The sequence below is a fragment of the Neolamprologus brichardi genome, chromosome 12, assembly GCF_056152115.1.
Source record: "Neolamprologus brichardi isolate AB-2024 chromosome 12, ASM5615211v1, whole genome shotgun sequence".
Taxonomy (NCBI): Eukaryota; Metazoa; Chordata; class Actinopteri; order Cichliformes; family Cichlidae; genus Neolamprologus; species Neolamprologus brichardi.
Window position 1 is genome coordinate 12141254 of NC_142115.1, and position 15630 is coordinate 12156883.

Sequence of the window (15630 nt, forward strand, 5' to 3'; positions counted from 1 at the left end):
CTTATAGCTCCCATTGTGCATTTTATTGCATTTAGCAGTAGTAAGTATGTGTTTTACAACATTTAAGCAATTAAGATTTCAATTTATTATTTAATTGAAAACACTTTTTTGAAAATCTAAAGCTCACCTAAAAAATTAGGTGATGGAACTTACTTTTAGGGTAATTGCTGTGTAGACAGTGGTTTTAGTTGTGTCAACACAAAGAAATAGTACACTTTTCTTATATTTGTAATTGATGAGTCTAAGAAGTGTCCAACAGTTTCATATTGCACATTTGTTTATTCTGATCCCCATTACCTGCATTATATATTTGAATATATTAAAGCAACGTGTATCACCATATAAACAATCTGTAGCAATAACACACAAAAAACAAGGGTTTGTTTTTCAGCCATTGTTGTTACTGATTACACTTTTTCCTGTTTACTTACACATTTGACTGCCGAGATTGAGAAACTCATTTCAGATTATTTCATAACATAATAATACACTTCTGTATATTGGGTAGCATTCATATTCTCCTTCTCACTTTTCTCTTCCTTCTTTTTGAGTCATGTTTATTTTAATACCTTCAAAATAAGAGAAATCTCAGCACTGGCTGCTGTTTAGAAGCTGACAGAATAAAAACACCCTCCCACACATACAACCACTGACACATGAAGTCATGCACGCACATATTGCCTGTGTCTTTGATGCCTCCTTGTCTGCTCTCCTGACTGCAGAAGCTTGACAGGATTCTGCACCTGATGAGACGTCTCCTACAAGACCCTCTCATCTCTCCCTGCTGCTGCCGCTGTTTTAGAGGTTTTCTGCATGCGTAATAGTAAATAATTCACTGTCAGCGGCACTGCAAACAGGTCCTGGTGGAGAGAAAGGAGCCTCGCTCATCATTCCTGCAGTGTGCATCCTGGCAGCAGCTCCTGACAGGGACACAGAAAAAGACTGCACAGATCCAGGGAGGCTGCAGAGCACCCACGCCCACCGAGGATACACAGGATTACCCTTATTCTCCCTCCTTTCTACCTTCCTTTCCTCTCTCACCCACATCCCATCTTATCTCTCTCTCTCTCTCTTTCTCTGTCTTTCGTGCGCTTGTGTTGTAGGCAGGCTGACCACCGCCTCTCAAACACGCCACTTGCTACTGATCTAAAACTTTAAGAAGAAGCTCACTCACAGCTCCCCTTTCCTCCCGACCAACGATGCTCGAAATCGGACCAAGATGGGTGAGGCTAGCCTGCTTGTTGGTTCTGTGTCTGTTTCTCTGCCTGCCGGGGCAGTCAGACAGCAGGAGAGCCCCAAAGATACCCCGCTGCCCTGCAACCTGTTCCTGCACCAAAGACAGTGCCTTCTGTGTGGATACCAAGGCTATCCCCAAGAGTTTCCCCCCTGGAATCATCTCTCTGTGAGTTCTTTGTTTATATGTTTCCCTCTCGCTCAGCAGAAGCATCTTTATCTTAACCTGTGTGAAATCTCGGCAGTCTGCAGGCTGGCACCGACGGCTACATCACTGATGTCACCCTGCGTTATGTAATGATGCATGAAAAACCCCTCGCTTGCCTTTTAGTTACTTTAAAGTGAACAAAGGTGCGTCTCCTGCTGATGTTTTCACAATGCAGCGCGCCTCTGCATTGGCAGTATTATGTAACAGTGACAATAATGTCCCTTTACGGCGAAGGCATGGTAAACTTAGTTGAGGGAGCACGGCAGTAAAAATCCTATCAAGCTCCAGGGAGGAATACTAACAATAGCTCCCCTCTCTCCCTGCAGGAGACCTGCTTCTCCTCTGAGAGATTTAATCTTGAAGAGGGCACAGAGAGCTGCTCGGTAAATGGAGCACAAATAATGAGGAGTGAAAGCTTGACTGGGGCAAGGTTATGTTTCACCGAAAAGGTTACAAGGCACTGATGATGTTAACCCCCATCACTGGTGTTTGACTGTTGGGTCAAGGGAATTGAAGAGCACGGGCTGGTGGTGGTGCCTTCATTTAGTAAGAGAAAAAAGTAAAGTTGTGTTGGCCTAGTTTATCGAATGATGCATCCACGACTGCAATTCAAGCTGCAAGCACATGACAGGCAAAGATGACGGGCTTATAAAATGACAAAGAAATGGTGCAGTAAATATTAAGAATATGGTGTTTTCAACCCTTAAATACAAACATGGCGTGTGACACATCTGATGACATCTGCTGTTGTTTGTCTACACAGGACAATGGTGAACGCAGCCTTCACTACGATCCCTGAGGGAGCCTTCTCACACCTTCACTTGCTGCAGTTCCTGTGAGTTGCCTGACCGCACTACACCCTTAAAACTGCACAACATTGCAAACTTTTGACTCACAAGCTCTCAAGCAACCAGTATACAGCTATTACCCCCTTTATAAAATGCACACACACTGTCACGGCGCTTTGTCACACAGGTACGCTTTCATACAGCACGCGGGCATCTTTTGTTTAGCAGGGACAATGAAAGGACTTGAGCCACTGTACTAGAAATGAATGGTTATTGAAAACAGTGGTGACAGCGCAAGTAATAAGGGTTAAGTGGCTCTGTATCAGTGTCATTGCCAATGACTGACTCCCTTCACTTGTGCTCTTCTAAACAAAAGGGCCTTTATGTCCTCAGATGCAATCATAAGTAAGGCGCTCATGTGCACATCTGCATTTGTGCGTCTACTTATAGTCCTAATGTGTTATTGTTGAAAACGTTTGCCTTGCATTGAGATTTACACACTGAAATTGTGACAAATCGTTTTAGGATTGCAGGACATTGGCTTTTTTGGTTGTTTTTTTTAGACACTTTAAATGGCAACCAGCTGCTTTGTGTCTTCTGTTGTTGGACATGTAGAACTCTAACAATAAGGTGATTTAACTTTTCCTTCTTTGCGCAGACTCTTGAATTCCAACACCTTCACTTCTATAACTGATGATGCTTTTGCTGGTCTGGCTCACCTGCAGTACCTGTGAGTGTCTCACTTTCCTCATTTGCAAATTACTTTTATTTTATTCATTTAGTCTTTAAGGCAATGAAATTCATTGTAGTATCATATTTCAGTTTACTGTCTTATATGCACTGATAACAAAAATAGTATCTTTGGTTTTTGTTTTAAAACAAGAGTTTGTATAGTACAGAGCAAAAATCTCCAGTCACCCCTCATTTCTGTATATTTTGCTTCCAGATTTTCTTGTGATTTCGTAAAGTGGTTTTGATCAATAGTTCTCCAGGCTTTCTCAAAGTCCTTTGTTTTTTTTTTTTTGGTTTTTTTTGGACATTGGCTGCTTTTTCTCTCATTTTCAGTTCAGTCCTTGGACCTGAAATATTTTGTTTTCTTTGTTTAATGTTTTATTACTAAACTCACTAAACAATTTTGCTGACCTTTATGTAGTTACTCACAAATATAATTTTAATTTTAATATTAATTTTAATAAAGCTACTGATGCTTCTGGACAAGATTTTATTTTCACCCTGGATAGCTTCAATCTTTGTTAGATCTGTTTGAAAATGTGTTCATCTTCCTGCCCACATTAAGGGCTATACGCTCGATTTAGTCTGCCGTTCTGGGGTCACACCTTTTCATTTTAATGCTGTGGAGTTTCCCATCTCAGATCAAAGCTTACCCTCTGTGACAATATTTTGCCTCTAAAAAATCTCAACAGAAACATGACACTTCCCCCTCAAAAGCATTAATCTCACCACACTCACCAGTTTATTTATTTCCTCACCCTTTATTTCTGCTGCTGCTTTGGTAAATAACTATGATTACAGTTTAACCTGTGCATTCAACTCGCTGGATCTATTTAAAACACGCACTGTCAGAGTCTTCTTCATGATACACCTCTGAGCTCTGTCAGCCTAAACCTGTGGGATGACTCAAATGGCTGTCCAAGAAAATTGAATTGCCTGTGCATGTAGATTGGCTCAATACTTACAGATACTTACAGATAATCAACAAATTACTCAGCTTGGATGAGACAAATGGAATAACCTTATATTCAATAACCTCAAACAGCTCTTGTTAAAATCACTGGTGACCTCCTTTTTGGATCAGATCCCATGCTTCTCATCATCCTCATCCTCCTTGACATTCAGTCCCAATTTTGATATAATTCTCCATCCTCTGTTAGAATGACTGCCAGCATTGGAATCCAGGACACAGGACTACAATGGTTCACATCCTACTTTTCAAACAGGAAACAGTTTGTTCAAGGCTCTCTATCAGCCTCATTCACACATGGTGTCCCTCAGAGATGCTGGGACTCATAATTTATAATACTAATAATTTATCTCCTTTCTCTCTTAAAAATTGTTTCTCATTTTGGAATACAGTTTTATTTCTATGCTGATGAAACACAACTTTATGTTTCCAAAAACCCAACACCTATGTTCCCCCTTTTATCCCCACCACCTGCCTATAGGCCATCACCACTTGGATGGCAATCAATCAGGTCAAACTAAATGGCAATAAAAGTGAAGTTATCCTTATTGGCTCAAAGTAATTGCTTTCAAAAATCTACCCTTTTGTTGTCTCTATAGATAGTTGTTGGGTCCACACTTGTACAAGTGTCAAAAGTCTTGGATTCACCTTGGACAATACTCTCTCGTGTGCTGCCCACCTCAGTGATTATTAACTGTCAGCCTTCTTCCACCTGTGTAACATTTCCAGACTACGCCTTTTTCTTTGGATTATTTTTAATCCCATTCTCGTCGGTCTACCTAAAAAACTCATTCATCAGCTCCAAATGGTACACAACTCTGCAGAACAGATCAGTCTAAATTTAATGGATTGCCATTGAACTAAGCAAAAACAATATTTTGCTCATTACTTTCAAAGCTCACAGTCACTTGGTATCCCAAAATCTCTCAGACCTCCTTTTTCTCACAAACCTTTCTATATTCTACTTTCCTGACTGGTCCCTGTGTCAGTCATAACACTGTGTGTTTCCAGTCATAGCAGACAGTTCAGAAAAGAATTAAGTTCAAAATATGACACTTCCAATGCAGTGAAAGCATACCTGGACAGGTAAAAGATACTGCAACAGTATCGGTCATGGATTGTCCTCCACTGAACCTCAACCTTATTGAAGCGGCGTGGGATCATGGTGACAGAGATCAGAACAAAAGGCAGCAAACATCCAAAGAAGAACTTTGAATGTCTTTAAAGAAGCTTGGAGAACTATTCTCATACCAAATATTGATTTTATAAATATATATTGTGTTTTCCTTATATACTCCATTTCCATATTTCTTTTATGTTTACCCATTTCAATAAATCGCTGCCCCTCCCATTTCTTGGTAAAACATAAATAAATGAGGAGTTTTGCACAGCGCTGTATTTTTGAAATAGAAATAACATATTTTCCAAACTAATAAACTGAATCTTACTGTGCTACTGTTGCATTATGTTTAAAAATAATTTTTTCATTGGAGCTGTCAGGGATTCATTAAAGGAAGTCTATATGTATATGGAGGACCACAACTGCAAAAATAACAAATAAATAAATAATTTTAAAAACCCAATATAAAATGTAGGAGACATTAGCAGGTTTGTTTCAGTTTGTGTCTATATTTCTTTATATTTGCATTCATTTCCATATTTATTTTCACACTTTGATTAAAGAATTCATTTTTCTCTTTACATAGCAAAGCAAAAGTGTAAAAATAAAACACAGAAATACGTTTTATTAACAGTTTTGGGGAAATAAAAAGGCAATGTGAAAATAGTACATAAGTAGCTACGTAAACAAATTACTTTTAGATAATAATTTGATGGATAAAAGTCAATGGAAAAAAATATATAGCTAAATAAATACAGAAGCAGTTTCAATGTTATACAATAATTAACTAATTCAATCACAAGTATATTCATTTAGTCAGTAACGGTCCTTCATAGAGGCCATCTTATTTCTCAGTGAAGTGCATAACAGTAATCTGCACAGAATTCCGCAGTATGGGAAAGAATGCCAAAAGTAAACCAGAAAATAAATTTGCCCGCGACAGCAAGTGTTTTGCTTCTGCAGCGTGATCAAGATGAATATGCCATCTGTGAATCGATGAGCTTTAGAGAGTCGTTAGCTGATGCTCTGGGGTGTGCAGCTTTCCATGATGGCTATGCCTCAGGCTGCTGGCCTGCATCACTGCCAGTACCATCGCTACCTGCTGTGAATTCTAATAAAGTAATAATATCATATCCAGCCAGAGAGTCTGCACATGATGTACAGCATGTCCTCGGATATCAATAGACAAAGACAGAACAGGATCAAATGATGCTGAACACAGAGCTCTCTGTAAGACTGTGGATTTTAATCAGATAAAGCTAAGACGGAAATATAGTTTTTAACATTTAGTGTTTCAATTCCTTGCAGTTAATACAAGGACCATTCAATAAGATTGCATCCAATACAAAAAATACAAAACAAAAGAAAAAGTCAGCCCTTGAAAAAAATTGACTAATCCCTGAAAACCCTGCTGCTGCTACAGCCTCCGACCAATGCGAATGGCTGAATTTCAGAGTTTAACATCACCGTGTAACATATGAATAATTTGTTCCTTCCTCAGGTTCATTGAGAACAACGACATCCAGGCTCTCTCGAAGCATACCTTCAGAGGACTCAAATCTCTGACTCATCTGTGAGTACTTTTCTGGTAACGCTTTCCAATAAAGAACCTGTTACTTAGCAACACGACCGACCTAATAATCTATGAATATATGCAACTAACGCAGCCAACTGCTTACTACACATCACGACACGATGACAACTCTGTTTTTTCAGCTCTCTCTCAAACAACAACCTGCAGCAGCTGCCCAGAGATCTCTTCAAACATCTAGACATCCTCACAGATCTGTAAGTGCGCCCACACTGAAATCCGCCTCAACATCTCGAGTGCTTTGAGCCTACAGTCTGTCACTATGAACAGTGGTTTGCTCAGATTCCCCCGAGGCCTCAGTGGAGCGCCACACTCCAGCCAAATGGTCCACAGAGCTGTCTGACTGGAGCATGAGCTTTGTTTCTATTTCGGTTCTTGTTTGAAACACACACGTTTTTAAAAAATGAACTGTTTGATTTGCACTCTTTGCTGAAAGATTTAAGTTTGAGCTTTCAAGACTGAACTTCACATATTTTCCCTGATCCCCACCTGCTACTTAGAGACCTGCGTGGGAACTCTTTCCGCTGTGACTGTAAAATCAAGTGGCTTGTAGACTGGATGGAGAAGACCAACACTTCTGTTCCTGCCATATACTGCGCCAGCCCCTTTGAATTCCAGGGACGCAGAATCCGCGACCTTACACCACGAGACTTCAACTGCATCAGTGCAGGTTTAACCTTAATCTTTTATTAGACTACTAAGACTGAACTCCTGACTGACTACTTAGACTTCTCTTATGTCTCTGGCCATGACGCTGCCTCTGGTTTCTCCTCCTACAGATTTTGCCGTGTACGAAACCTTCCCTTTCCACTCTGTGTCAGTTGAGTCCTATGAGTTCAATGGAGATCAGTTTGTGGCCTTTGCTCAGCCTGATTCGGGGTTCTGCACCCTATATATATGGGATCACGTGGAAATGGTTTTCAGGAGGTTTCACAACATTACCTGTAAGTTGCTGAGGATGAAGGCATATGAGTGTGTACAGCGCTGTGTTAAGGAACGGGTCCTGATGTTTTTTGACTTTGTCTCTCTTGAAGCTCGTTCCGCCGTGTACTGCAAACCCGTGGTGATTAACAACACACTTTACATGGTCGTGGCTCAACTTTTCGGTGGATCTCACATATACAAGTAAGATTTGTTAGTTATTTCTCACATACCACTAGGGACCTGTAAAATGTCTCCAGTATATTAAATATGAGCAGCTAAGTACATAGTGCTTTATTTCCCTTTATTTTGAGAGAGTAACTCCACTCTAATATCTGCTGGGTAAATTTGAAGCTTGAGTAAATACAGGGAAACAGGGAGAATCAATGGAGCTTTAAATAGTGCAGGAACGCCACAGATCCACACACACAGGTCAATATTGTCTTTAGAACTTTATGCCAGGTTTTTCTGACACTTGGATAAGAGTGTGAAAGGGTCTGTTTTAGCCCAAACAATGATTCTTTCTTAACCATAACCAATAGTTTTGTTGTCTAAACTTATCCAAGTACTTTTGGTTCTTAAACTGTGTCTGAAAACTGAAACACAGATCCTTTGAAAAAAAAAATCAACACTAAATTTAGGTTTACTGTGGAATTCAAACCCACGTTTGCCATTTATCCACTATAATGTCATTCTAATGTGGGCACGTTTGTCTCTTTATGTACTACCTCTCCTGTCTTTGCAAAGCCTTTCTGGCAGAAAGCCGTCACACTAGTGAAAAAGATTTCTGAGAGGTAGGTACAAGGATGAAGCTTGACCAAGTTCAGAGTGCAAATGGAGTAGCTCAAGCTCCATTCATTAGACTCTGCAGTCCGCAAGAGGAGCAAACAGCTGACCCACCTCTCAATAGCCACACTGCCCCCTAGCTAGGGCTGCGGTTAGTGGCTTGTGGCAAGAAGCAGTCGTGTTAGCAGTAAGCTGTCAGTTACAGTGAGTGTTCAGCAGTACAAGCTGCAGTTTGTTTGAAAATAAATACTGCTTGGCAGGTGTATTTTTACCTTTATAATGTAAAACAGACTCCTCAGATCACAGTGTGAAAGCAGTGATCTGCTGCCAGATGAAGCAACCAGTCACACAAGGTTTTATCAAAATATTTTCACCTCATAGCCTAAAATTACTGATGCTTTGCAGCTTTTCTGCAAGGCTAAGCTGACCTGCTGCTCTTACCTTTATCAAAGATGTGATAAAAGAGTCAGTGAACCACTCATCTAACTTTTTGATCTAATTGTTTAAAGTTTTGGGAATGCACTGACAGCATTTCTGCTAACACAGGTGGGAAGAGGACCCACAGCGCTTTGTAAAGATCCAAGACATTGACACCAGTCGGGTAAGGAAGCCCAACTTTGTGGAGACCTTCCAGCTGGACGGCGAATGGTACTTTGTGGTAGCAGACAGCTCCAAGGCGGGCTCCACTAGCATTTATCGGTGGTACAGCAACGGTTTCTATTCCCACCAGTCCCTCCATCCCTGGCATCGAGACACCCACGTCGAGTTCCTTGACGTTGGGGGAAAGCCTCATCTCATCCTCTCCAGCGCCTCTCAACCACCGGTGGTTTACCAGTGGAACCGAAGCCAAAAACAGTTTGCTTTCCACTCGCAGATCACAGAGCTGGCCGATGTACAGATGGTTAAGCACTTCTGGGTGAGGAAAGTTCTTTACCTCTGTCTAACACGCTTCATCGGTGACTCCAAGATCCTCCGCTGGGAAGGGCAGCGTTTTGTGGAAATCCAGACTCTCCCCTCCAGGGGCTCAATGGCAGTGTATCCTTTCATCGTGGGCCTTCGCCAGTACCTCATTCTTGGAAGCGATTTCTCCTTCTCCAGGGTATACCTGTGGGATGACCTCACTCAGCGCTTTCAGCCCTTCCAAGAGCTCAACATGAGAGCCCCAAGGGGGTTCAATTTGGTGTCTGTGGACAACAAGGATATCCTGCTTGCCGCCAGCTTCAAAGGCAACACCCTAGCCTACCAGCACCTGGTGGTGGATCTCAGTGCCAAGTAGACACGAGAGAGCAACAAGAGGTGTTCCTGGATATGTGTCAAACGTGCCAAATGAGTAAAAGACTGTTTTTGCCATGGAAATAAAAGTCTGCTGTTTCCTCTGATGTTTTAAGCGAGGCAATTAATTAAATGAGTATTTAAACTATTTTTATGCACTATCCCTTGATATCTGAAAGAATAACATGTTCTTTGACTTAATAACACAAGTGTCCAGGTAATGTTGTTTTTGGATTACGTTGTATATCGTACTAATGTGACAATGAGATGCATGTGCATCTACTGGATCATTCACTGGTAATTGTACAATTGACAGTAAATCTTCATCAGTTTTCTAACTTCCAACATCTTGGCTAGCTGATCTGAGTAGCTACTTGCATGACATTGTATATCTCTATAAAACAATGCAATAACATCAATCCTTGACTATCTTTATCTTTACAAATGAGATATTCATGGATCTGTTTTTGAATCTGCATTTCTAACAAAGGGTCAGAGCAGATCTGAGGACGCATGAGAAACAAACTAAACACAGAAACTACGTAGACCTACTTGAGCATTGGGCAGTTCGATTTTCTTAAGATGTTTATAAGATGAGTTTACACAGACATTCATTGATTTTGTTATGCTGCAGATTTCCCTGTTTTTCATGACATTGGGATTTAAATAATGGCTGAGTTGGAGGTCATGTACAAAACTTTGGGATTTGTGGGAGCAATACTATACCGTCTCTCTTTCTACTTCTTTTGGCTGCTCCCGTCACAAAAGCAGCTCATCTGCCTCCATTTCATCCCATCCCTAGGATTCCCCTCTGTCACACCAACCCTCTGTTTTTTTCCTCTTTCACTACCTCTGTGAATCTTCTCTGCGGTCTGAACCTTCCTCCTGGCCGGCAGCTCCATCTTCAACATCTTTGTCCAGTATACCCACTATCTCTACTCTGCACATGTCCCAACCAGCGTCGCCTGTCTAACTCTGTCTCCACGTGTTCATTTCTAATTCTGACAGCTTGCCCTCCTGTCTTTCTGTCATTTCTTGTCTCCAAACTAACTGCCTCTCACACCTCCACCCGCTCCACCCTGCCTTCACTCTCTTCTTTACCTCTCTTGTGCATTGTCTGTTGCTTTGGATGGTAGATCCCAGGTATTTAAACTCCATCCTTTCACGTTTCCCAACTATCCGACACTCTCTATGGAACTATAACAAAATCACTGAATTATAAGACAAGGTCAAGATCCTGTCGCAGTCTATGCTTTGAACAGTCACAAACTGTATTAATTCTTGCTGTGTACATCTGCACATGACTGGGATGGCTGTATAATTAAATCCTATAATTAATTAAATATGGGCTCCAAATAGTCTTGTGTCTTGTATTTTATGTGGTTATGCGTTGGGACACACCTTCATTTACACTGTGAAATCTGGTCCATGATGGGTAATGTCCATAGACTCCATTAAGAGACGTTGCGTACCTCTCGTGTGCTCATAAGCGGCGCAACCGCATTCACGAGCAAGTTGAAGGGGCGCTTGCTTTGTTGTTCGGGGTGTCCCTGTGGGTCGACTTGACGTTTTTACGCAGTGGAACGACTGCTGCCGCCTCTCCGTACGGCTGAGAATTGTGAACTCATGTTACCACACATTGTTGTTGTTGGAATGTGAAACAATAGCTCGCGTTAGCGAGATATTTTTTTAATGGTTAAGCAGCTCGGTTTGCTGTGGCAGGTGGCATGTGAGTGGTAGGATTTACCCAGCAGGCGATATTTGGACTTACATGTTATTAAACGTTAAGCGGTGATATTCTGGCTCTTTTTTAAAGGGCTCCTGGTGGATGTTGCTAGCTAACCAAACGCTGCTTCGGTTTTAAGCTAGCTGCCTCAGCTGTCCGCTTGGCAACAACAGCAAGCTAGCAGGTTTACTGAAACTTTAGCTTTGTGTGTTACAAATGTCGAACTCCGCTGAAATTACGCTCCCCCTCGAGTGGGACGACGATGAGCGGATGAATTTTATGTTCTCCGACTTCAAGGAGAACCGAGACGTCAACACTACGGACTGGGACAGTAAGATGGACTTCTGGACGGCTCTGATCGTGAAGAGCTGCAAGGACCGCCGCACCGTCTGTGTCAATCTGCAGGAACTGAACAAAATCTTCAAGAGAAAAGAAAAGTCACCGCTTGGCTTGGCTACTGTCATCCAGTCCATGGCCACGTAAGTGAATCTCTGTCCCCCCTCACTAAGCCTGCCAGTCTGGGCCAGTCTACTTAGATTGTCTGTATTTTTCTTTTTCGGCGGACAGATGCGGGAAGATCCAGAGGGAGTCGGAGTTTGCTGCTAATGTGGACTGTGGCTGGTTGTCCTGGGGTGTGGGTCTGCTGCTAGTAAAGCCTCTAAAGTGGACCTTCTCGGCTCTTTTGGGTAGCAGCCGGGTGCATTTGGAGGAGTCTTTTGTCATTATTGAACTAGTAAAGGTTTGTTGTTCTCATTAAAGTTCACATATTCATAGCAGCTGACATCCATACATTCAAGCCACTGAGATTTTTACATTTTTAGTTATACTGTCAATAACTTCTCTAAGTTATTACTGTGCGCATTTCCTATCTTGATCTCCCATAATGCACTTTAAGTTTTATATTGCAGTAGATGTCAAGCCCTGATGCTGCATATTAGTGAGCCAAATTAAATGCATCTTGCATATTTTGAATTGCAGCTAGGATGAGGGATTTCTCTTTCCATTTCTCCAGTATTTGGCAGCCATTAAAATACAAAATTCTCTTTTTGTTCCCCAGGAGAAAGCAGCAGAATTACTCAGGGTCTACCGCAGAAGTGAATTTTCAAGCTGCTCCATTGTGTCATTTCAAGATCTCTGCACCCTCTCCGCTAACATCTGTGCTGATGAGAGCACCCTATGCATGGCGCTCCTGCAGCTGCAGAGGGACAAGCAAGTCATGGTTTCGTTGCACGAAGGCGAGAAGGTAAGTCTGCCCACCATTAACAATCTGCACATTTGACATTTTCAGCGACATCTTTATGTAAGGAATCTCTCTGTGTTTTCTCTTCCAGATTGTTAAGTTTTGTCTATCTGGACAGGACCGCGTGTCTGCGGTTAGTGACGTGGACATAGGCATCTATCAGCTGCAGCGCAGTGAGAAACTGCTTGGAGAGCGGGTTGAGAAATTGGGCCTCGAGGCTGACAAGTAACTCACATTTTATAATAAACGATTGATTCGGTTTGTGTGCTACTTTATGTCATCAGATTTCTTTAAAAAAAAAATTTTTTTTTAGGAACAGTGATTCAGAAAGACAGATTGTTGCTAAAATTGCTTTACGTGATCTAATTGCAGGTGCAAAGAGGAAGCAAGGATTCTGCTGCGAGAAGGGAAGAAATCACAGGTTATTAGTAATATTGACTGTTTAAAAAACAAAAAAAAGTAATTTAAGCACTTGCAACCAAATATATGATGGCAGTCACAACACCTATTTATGTTTGCTGTCAATCCAAAAAGGCACTGAGGTGTTTGAGAGGCCGCAAGAGGGTAGAAAAGAGAGCAGACAACTTATTTGCCAAGCTGGAGTCCATCAGGGAAATCCTGGATCGAATAGCCCAGTCACAGAGTGATAAGATGGTAAGGGCAACACTAACAGGAGCTGCCACAGCCTTATTGTACAGCTGTTTATAACCAAGCTTGTTGTTGTCATGTCTTTAGGTTATGCAAGCATATCAGGCTGGAGTGGCTGCCCTGAGGCTCTCTCTCAAAGATGTGACTGTGGAGCGCGCTGAGAGCCTTGTGGATCAAATCCAGGAGGTACACAACTTCTTTTTATGTTCAACTTAATTGCATGTTTTATTGTTTTTAAGTGGGACTCATTATGATGTGTTCAGAATTTGCAAACTGATGATGACACACAGCTCTCCCCTACATAAGCTGCCTTTAATAGGTTAAAAGTAGTGGTATCAGTGCTGATATTAGATATACTTAGGGATGGGAATTGATAAGAATTTAGCAACTCTGATAACATTATCAGTTCTCACTGGCTCCACTTTGGCAGTCACCACCATCTCTAAAGCAGCATAACAAAGCACCTAAAAAGGGAACTGCTTCAAAAAAAAACTCCAACAAAGCACAATTCCTGCTAAATATGAAAACAACAAGTAAATGTGTTTTCACTGTACAAAAAACATCACTGAGTACGAACAGGCCATGGTGGAGGAGATGATAGCAACTGGGGATGTGCAACTCAAATGTAAACAAATTACTCCACCAAGCGCTCCCCGAGCACGTGCTGACTGCACTCCGTATGACAAGATAAGCAAAGGGTGGATAGAAATTACTGATGTGATCACATGGTGCAAAAACAGAATACAAAATACAACAACCCAGGTAGAAAATACTTTTCAGTGTTATTATATGACAGCATGGTTAAGTTACTTCAATTATTGTTGGACTAAAGTCTTAAGTGGTTATTTTATACTTTTTCTTAAAATTTACATGATGACTGACCTCATAACTTGAAACTTTAGTCATATTTAATATGAGAATGCATCACTCTAACAATATATGAATGACAAAAACATAAGGAGAATGCATAATAGATCCACTTTAGTTAACCCCAGCATTTAACAATCTTCATGTATCCTCTCTGTAAACAGTTATGTGACACTCAAGATGAGGTGAACCAGACTATATCCAGCGGTGTGACTATTGCAGGTAAGTCATTCTGTTTGAGCTGTATCTACAAGATGCTTTATATCTGATTTTAATAGAGCTCTAAGTTAATCATGTCTTTTTGTGTTTTTGTTCTGTAGATGAAGACATGGACGAGCTGGAGGAAGAACTGAAATCTTTGTTGAATGATTCAAAGCCAGATTCCGTCTCAGGTTTACCCACAGTCCCAGCAACCAATCTGCAGCCCTCTGCTGAGTCCATCCTCAGTTCTCTGCCCGACGTACCTCAACGCCCCTTGAATATTAGCACCGAAGAGCTGGAGGAAGAATTGAATCAGTTGACTCTTACAGATTCAGGTTTGCACTTTGAGTTTTGTTCTCTGTCCAGCGCTGTTGTAAGTCTTTCAAAATAACACACAGTCATTTCTCTGTCCAGGCTTTCAACAGAAGAAATTGACATTGCCAGCCAAGATATTAGATCCTGCACAGTGACGGAGCAGGCAAGACGTGGCAAGCCTGAAAGTCTTCATCGCATATCAAGACAAAGTGAAGCTCTTAGAAATTAAAGCAAATTCGTACAAGTTAAAATAATACTCAGTAGTGATTTGAGGGATTGTGAAGCCAATACCATTTTGACAACAAAGCACTTTCTGTCATTTGTCGTTGAAAAAAAAAAAAGATTTCCTTATTGTGGGGGCATGCCAAAAAGGACTTTAAAAAAATATATTTTCCCCTCTGCGCACTTTTTAACTTGAGCGCTTTCAAATGCTCTCAAGTCAGGAGTGAATGTTTTAACCCCTTAAAACAGGCTCTTTGGTATGTCACCACTAGGACATAATTTTATGCTATTTTTGAGAAGAGTAAGAAAACAAACTGTATTTGTTGTTTATTGTGTGTTTATTATTGTGTGTAAATGTCCATCAATAGCAGTCCTGTAAAGTGCATTAAGTGGCCTTTTGGATTGTAAATATGAACCTAAAAGTAAAGAGAATGTTATGCCAAATGATTTATAAAAACTGCATTTAGTCTCAATACAGAGTACCTGTAAAGACTGAGAAAAGCCTACCTTAAGTGAGTTTAACCAAATATGCCATATCAAAAATAAAATTTATTTTAATCACTCATCTGTGGTGCTCGTGCGTCGGTCCCTGTGCTTAGGCTGTGCAAAGGAGACATTTACTTAGTAGTTGTTTGGAGCCACCTCTGGAATAAACAGACTTGTGGGTCAGTGTAATTTGAATTGGGCAGACATTTATAAAGCATTTTTCTATTAGAATTGACCACAAAAGCACTCTGGACTGGGTAGGGAAGCCCACACAGGCACAGGAAGGCCCACTAGGAAATGTACT

The 15630-nt window shown here is 41.1% G+C and overlaps 2 protein-coding genes across 2 annotated transcripts; both read left to right on the forward strand.

Moving 5' to 3' along the window:
- The first annotated feature begins 655 nt into the window (after positions 1 to 655).
- Positions 656 to 10979, forward strand: lgi3 (leucine-rich repeat LGI family, member 3). Its single transcript, XM_006803169.2, has 9 exons — positions 656 to 1402; positions 2205 to 2276; positions 2888 to 2959; positions 6553 to 6624; positions 6768 to 6839; positions 7143 to 7312; positions 7422 to 7586; positions 7677 to 7767; positions 8896 to 10979. The coding sequence occupies exons 1-9, from the start codon at positions 1200 to 1202 to the stop codon at positions 9623 to 9625; spliced, it is 1647 nt and encodes a 548-aa protein (XP_006803232.1). The 5' UTR covers positions 656 to 1199; the 3' UTR covers positions 9626 to 10979.
- A 250-nt stretch (positions 10980 to 11229) lies between these two features.
- On the forward strand, positions 11230 to 15405 carry chmp7 (charged multivesicular body protein 7). Its single transcript, XM_006803168.3, has 10 exons — positions 11230 to 11826; positions 11915 to 12086; positions 12405 to 12590; positions 12679 to 12812; positions 12960 to 13008; positions 13122 to 13241; positions 13323 to 13421; positions 14267 to 14324; positions 14423 to 14638; positions 14718 to 15405. The coding sequence occupies exons 1-10, from the start codon at positions 11564 to 11566 to the stop codon at positions 14771 to 14773; spliced, it is 1353 nt and encodes a 450-aa protein (XP_006803231.2). The 5' UTR covers positions 11230 to 11563; the 3' UTR covers positions 14774 to 15405.
- The last annotated feature ends 225 nt before the right edge of the window (positions 15406 to 15630 follow it).

What these genes read in the sequence shown, in the direction of transcription:
- lgi3 (XM_006803169.2), top strand. Translation starts at nt 1,200, where the DNA reads ATGCTCGAAATCGGACCAAGATGGGTGAGGCTAGCCTGCTTGTTGGTT. An exon ending in CTCAAATCTCTGACTCATCT is followed by an intron (nt 6,625 to 6,767) that starts GTGAGTACTTTT and finishes CTGTTTTTTCAG; the next exon opens with CTCTCTCTCAAACAACAACC. An exon ending in GGTGGATCTCACATATACAA is followed by an intron (nt 7,768 to 8,895) that starts GTAAGATTTGTT and finishes CTGCTAACACAG; the next exon opens with GTGGGAAGAGGACCCACAGC.
- chmp7 (XM_006803168.3), top strand. Translation starts at nt 11,564, where the DNA reads ATGTCGAACTCCGCTGAAATTACGCTCCCCCTCGAGTGGGACGACGAT. An exon ending in TTGGGCCTCGAGGCTGACAA is followed by an intron (nt 12,813 to 12,959) that starts GTAACTCACATT and finishes ATCTAATTGCAG; the next exon opens with GTGCAAAGAGGAAGCAAGGA. An exon ending in TTGTGGATCAAATCCAGGAG is followed by an intron (nt 13,422 to 14,266) that starts GTACACAACTTC and finishes CTCTGTAAACAG; the next exon opens with TTATGTGACACTCAAGATGA.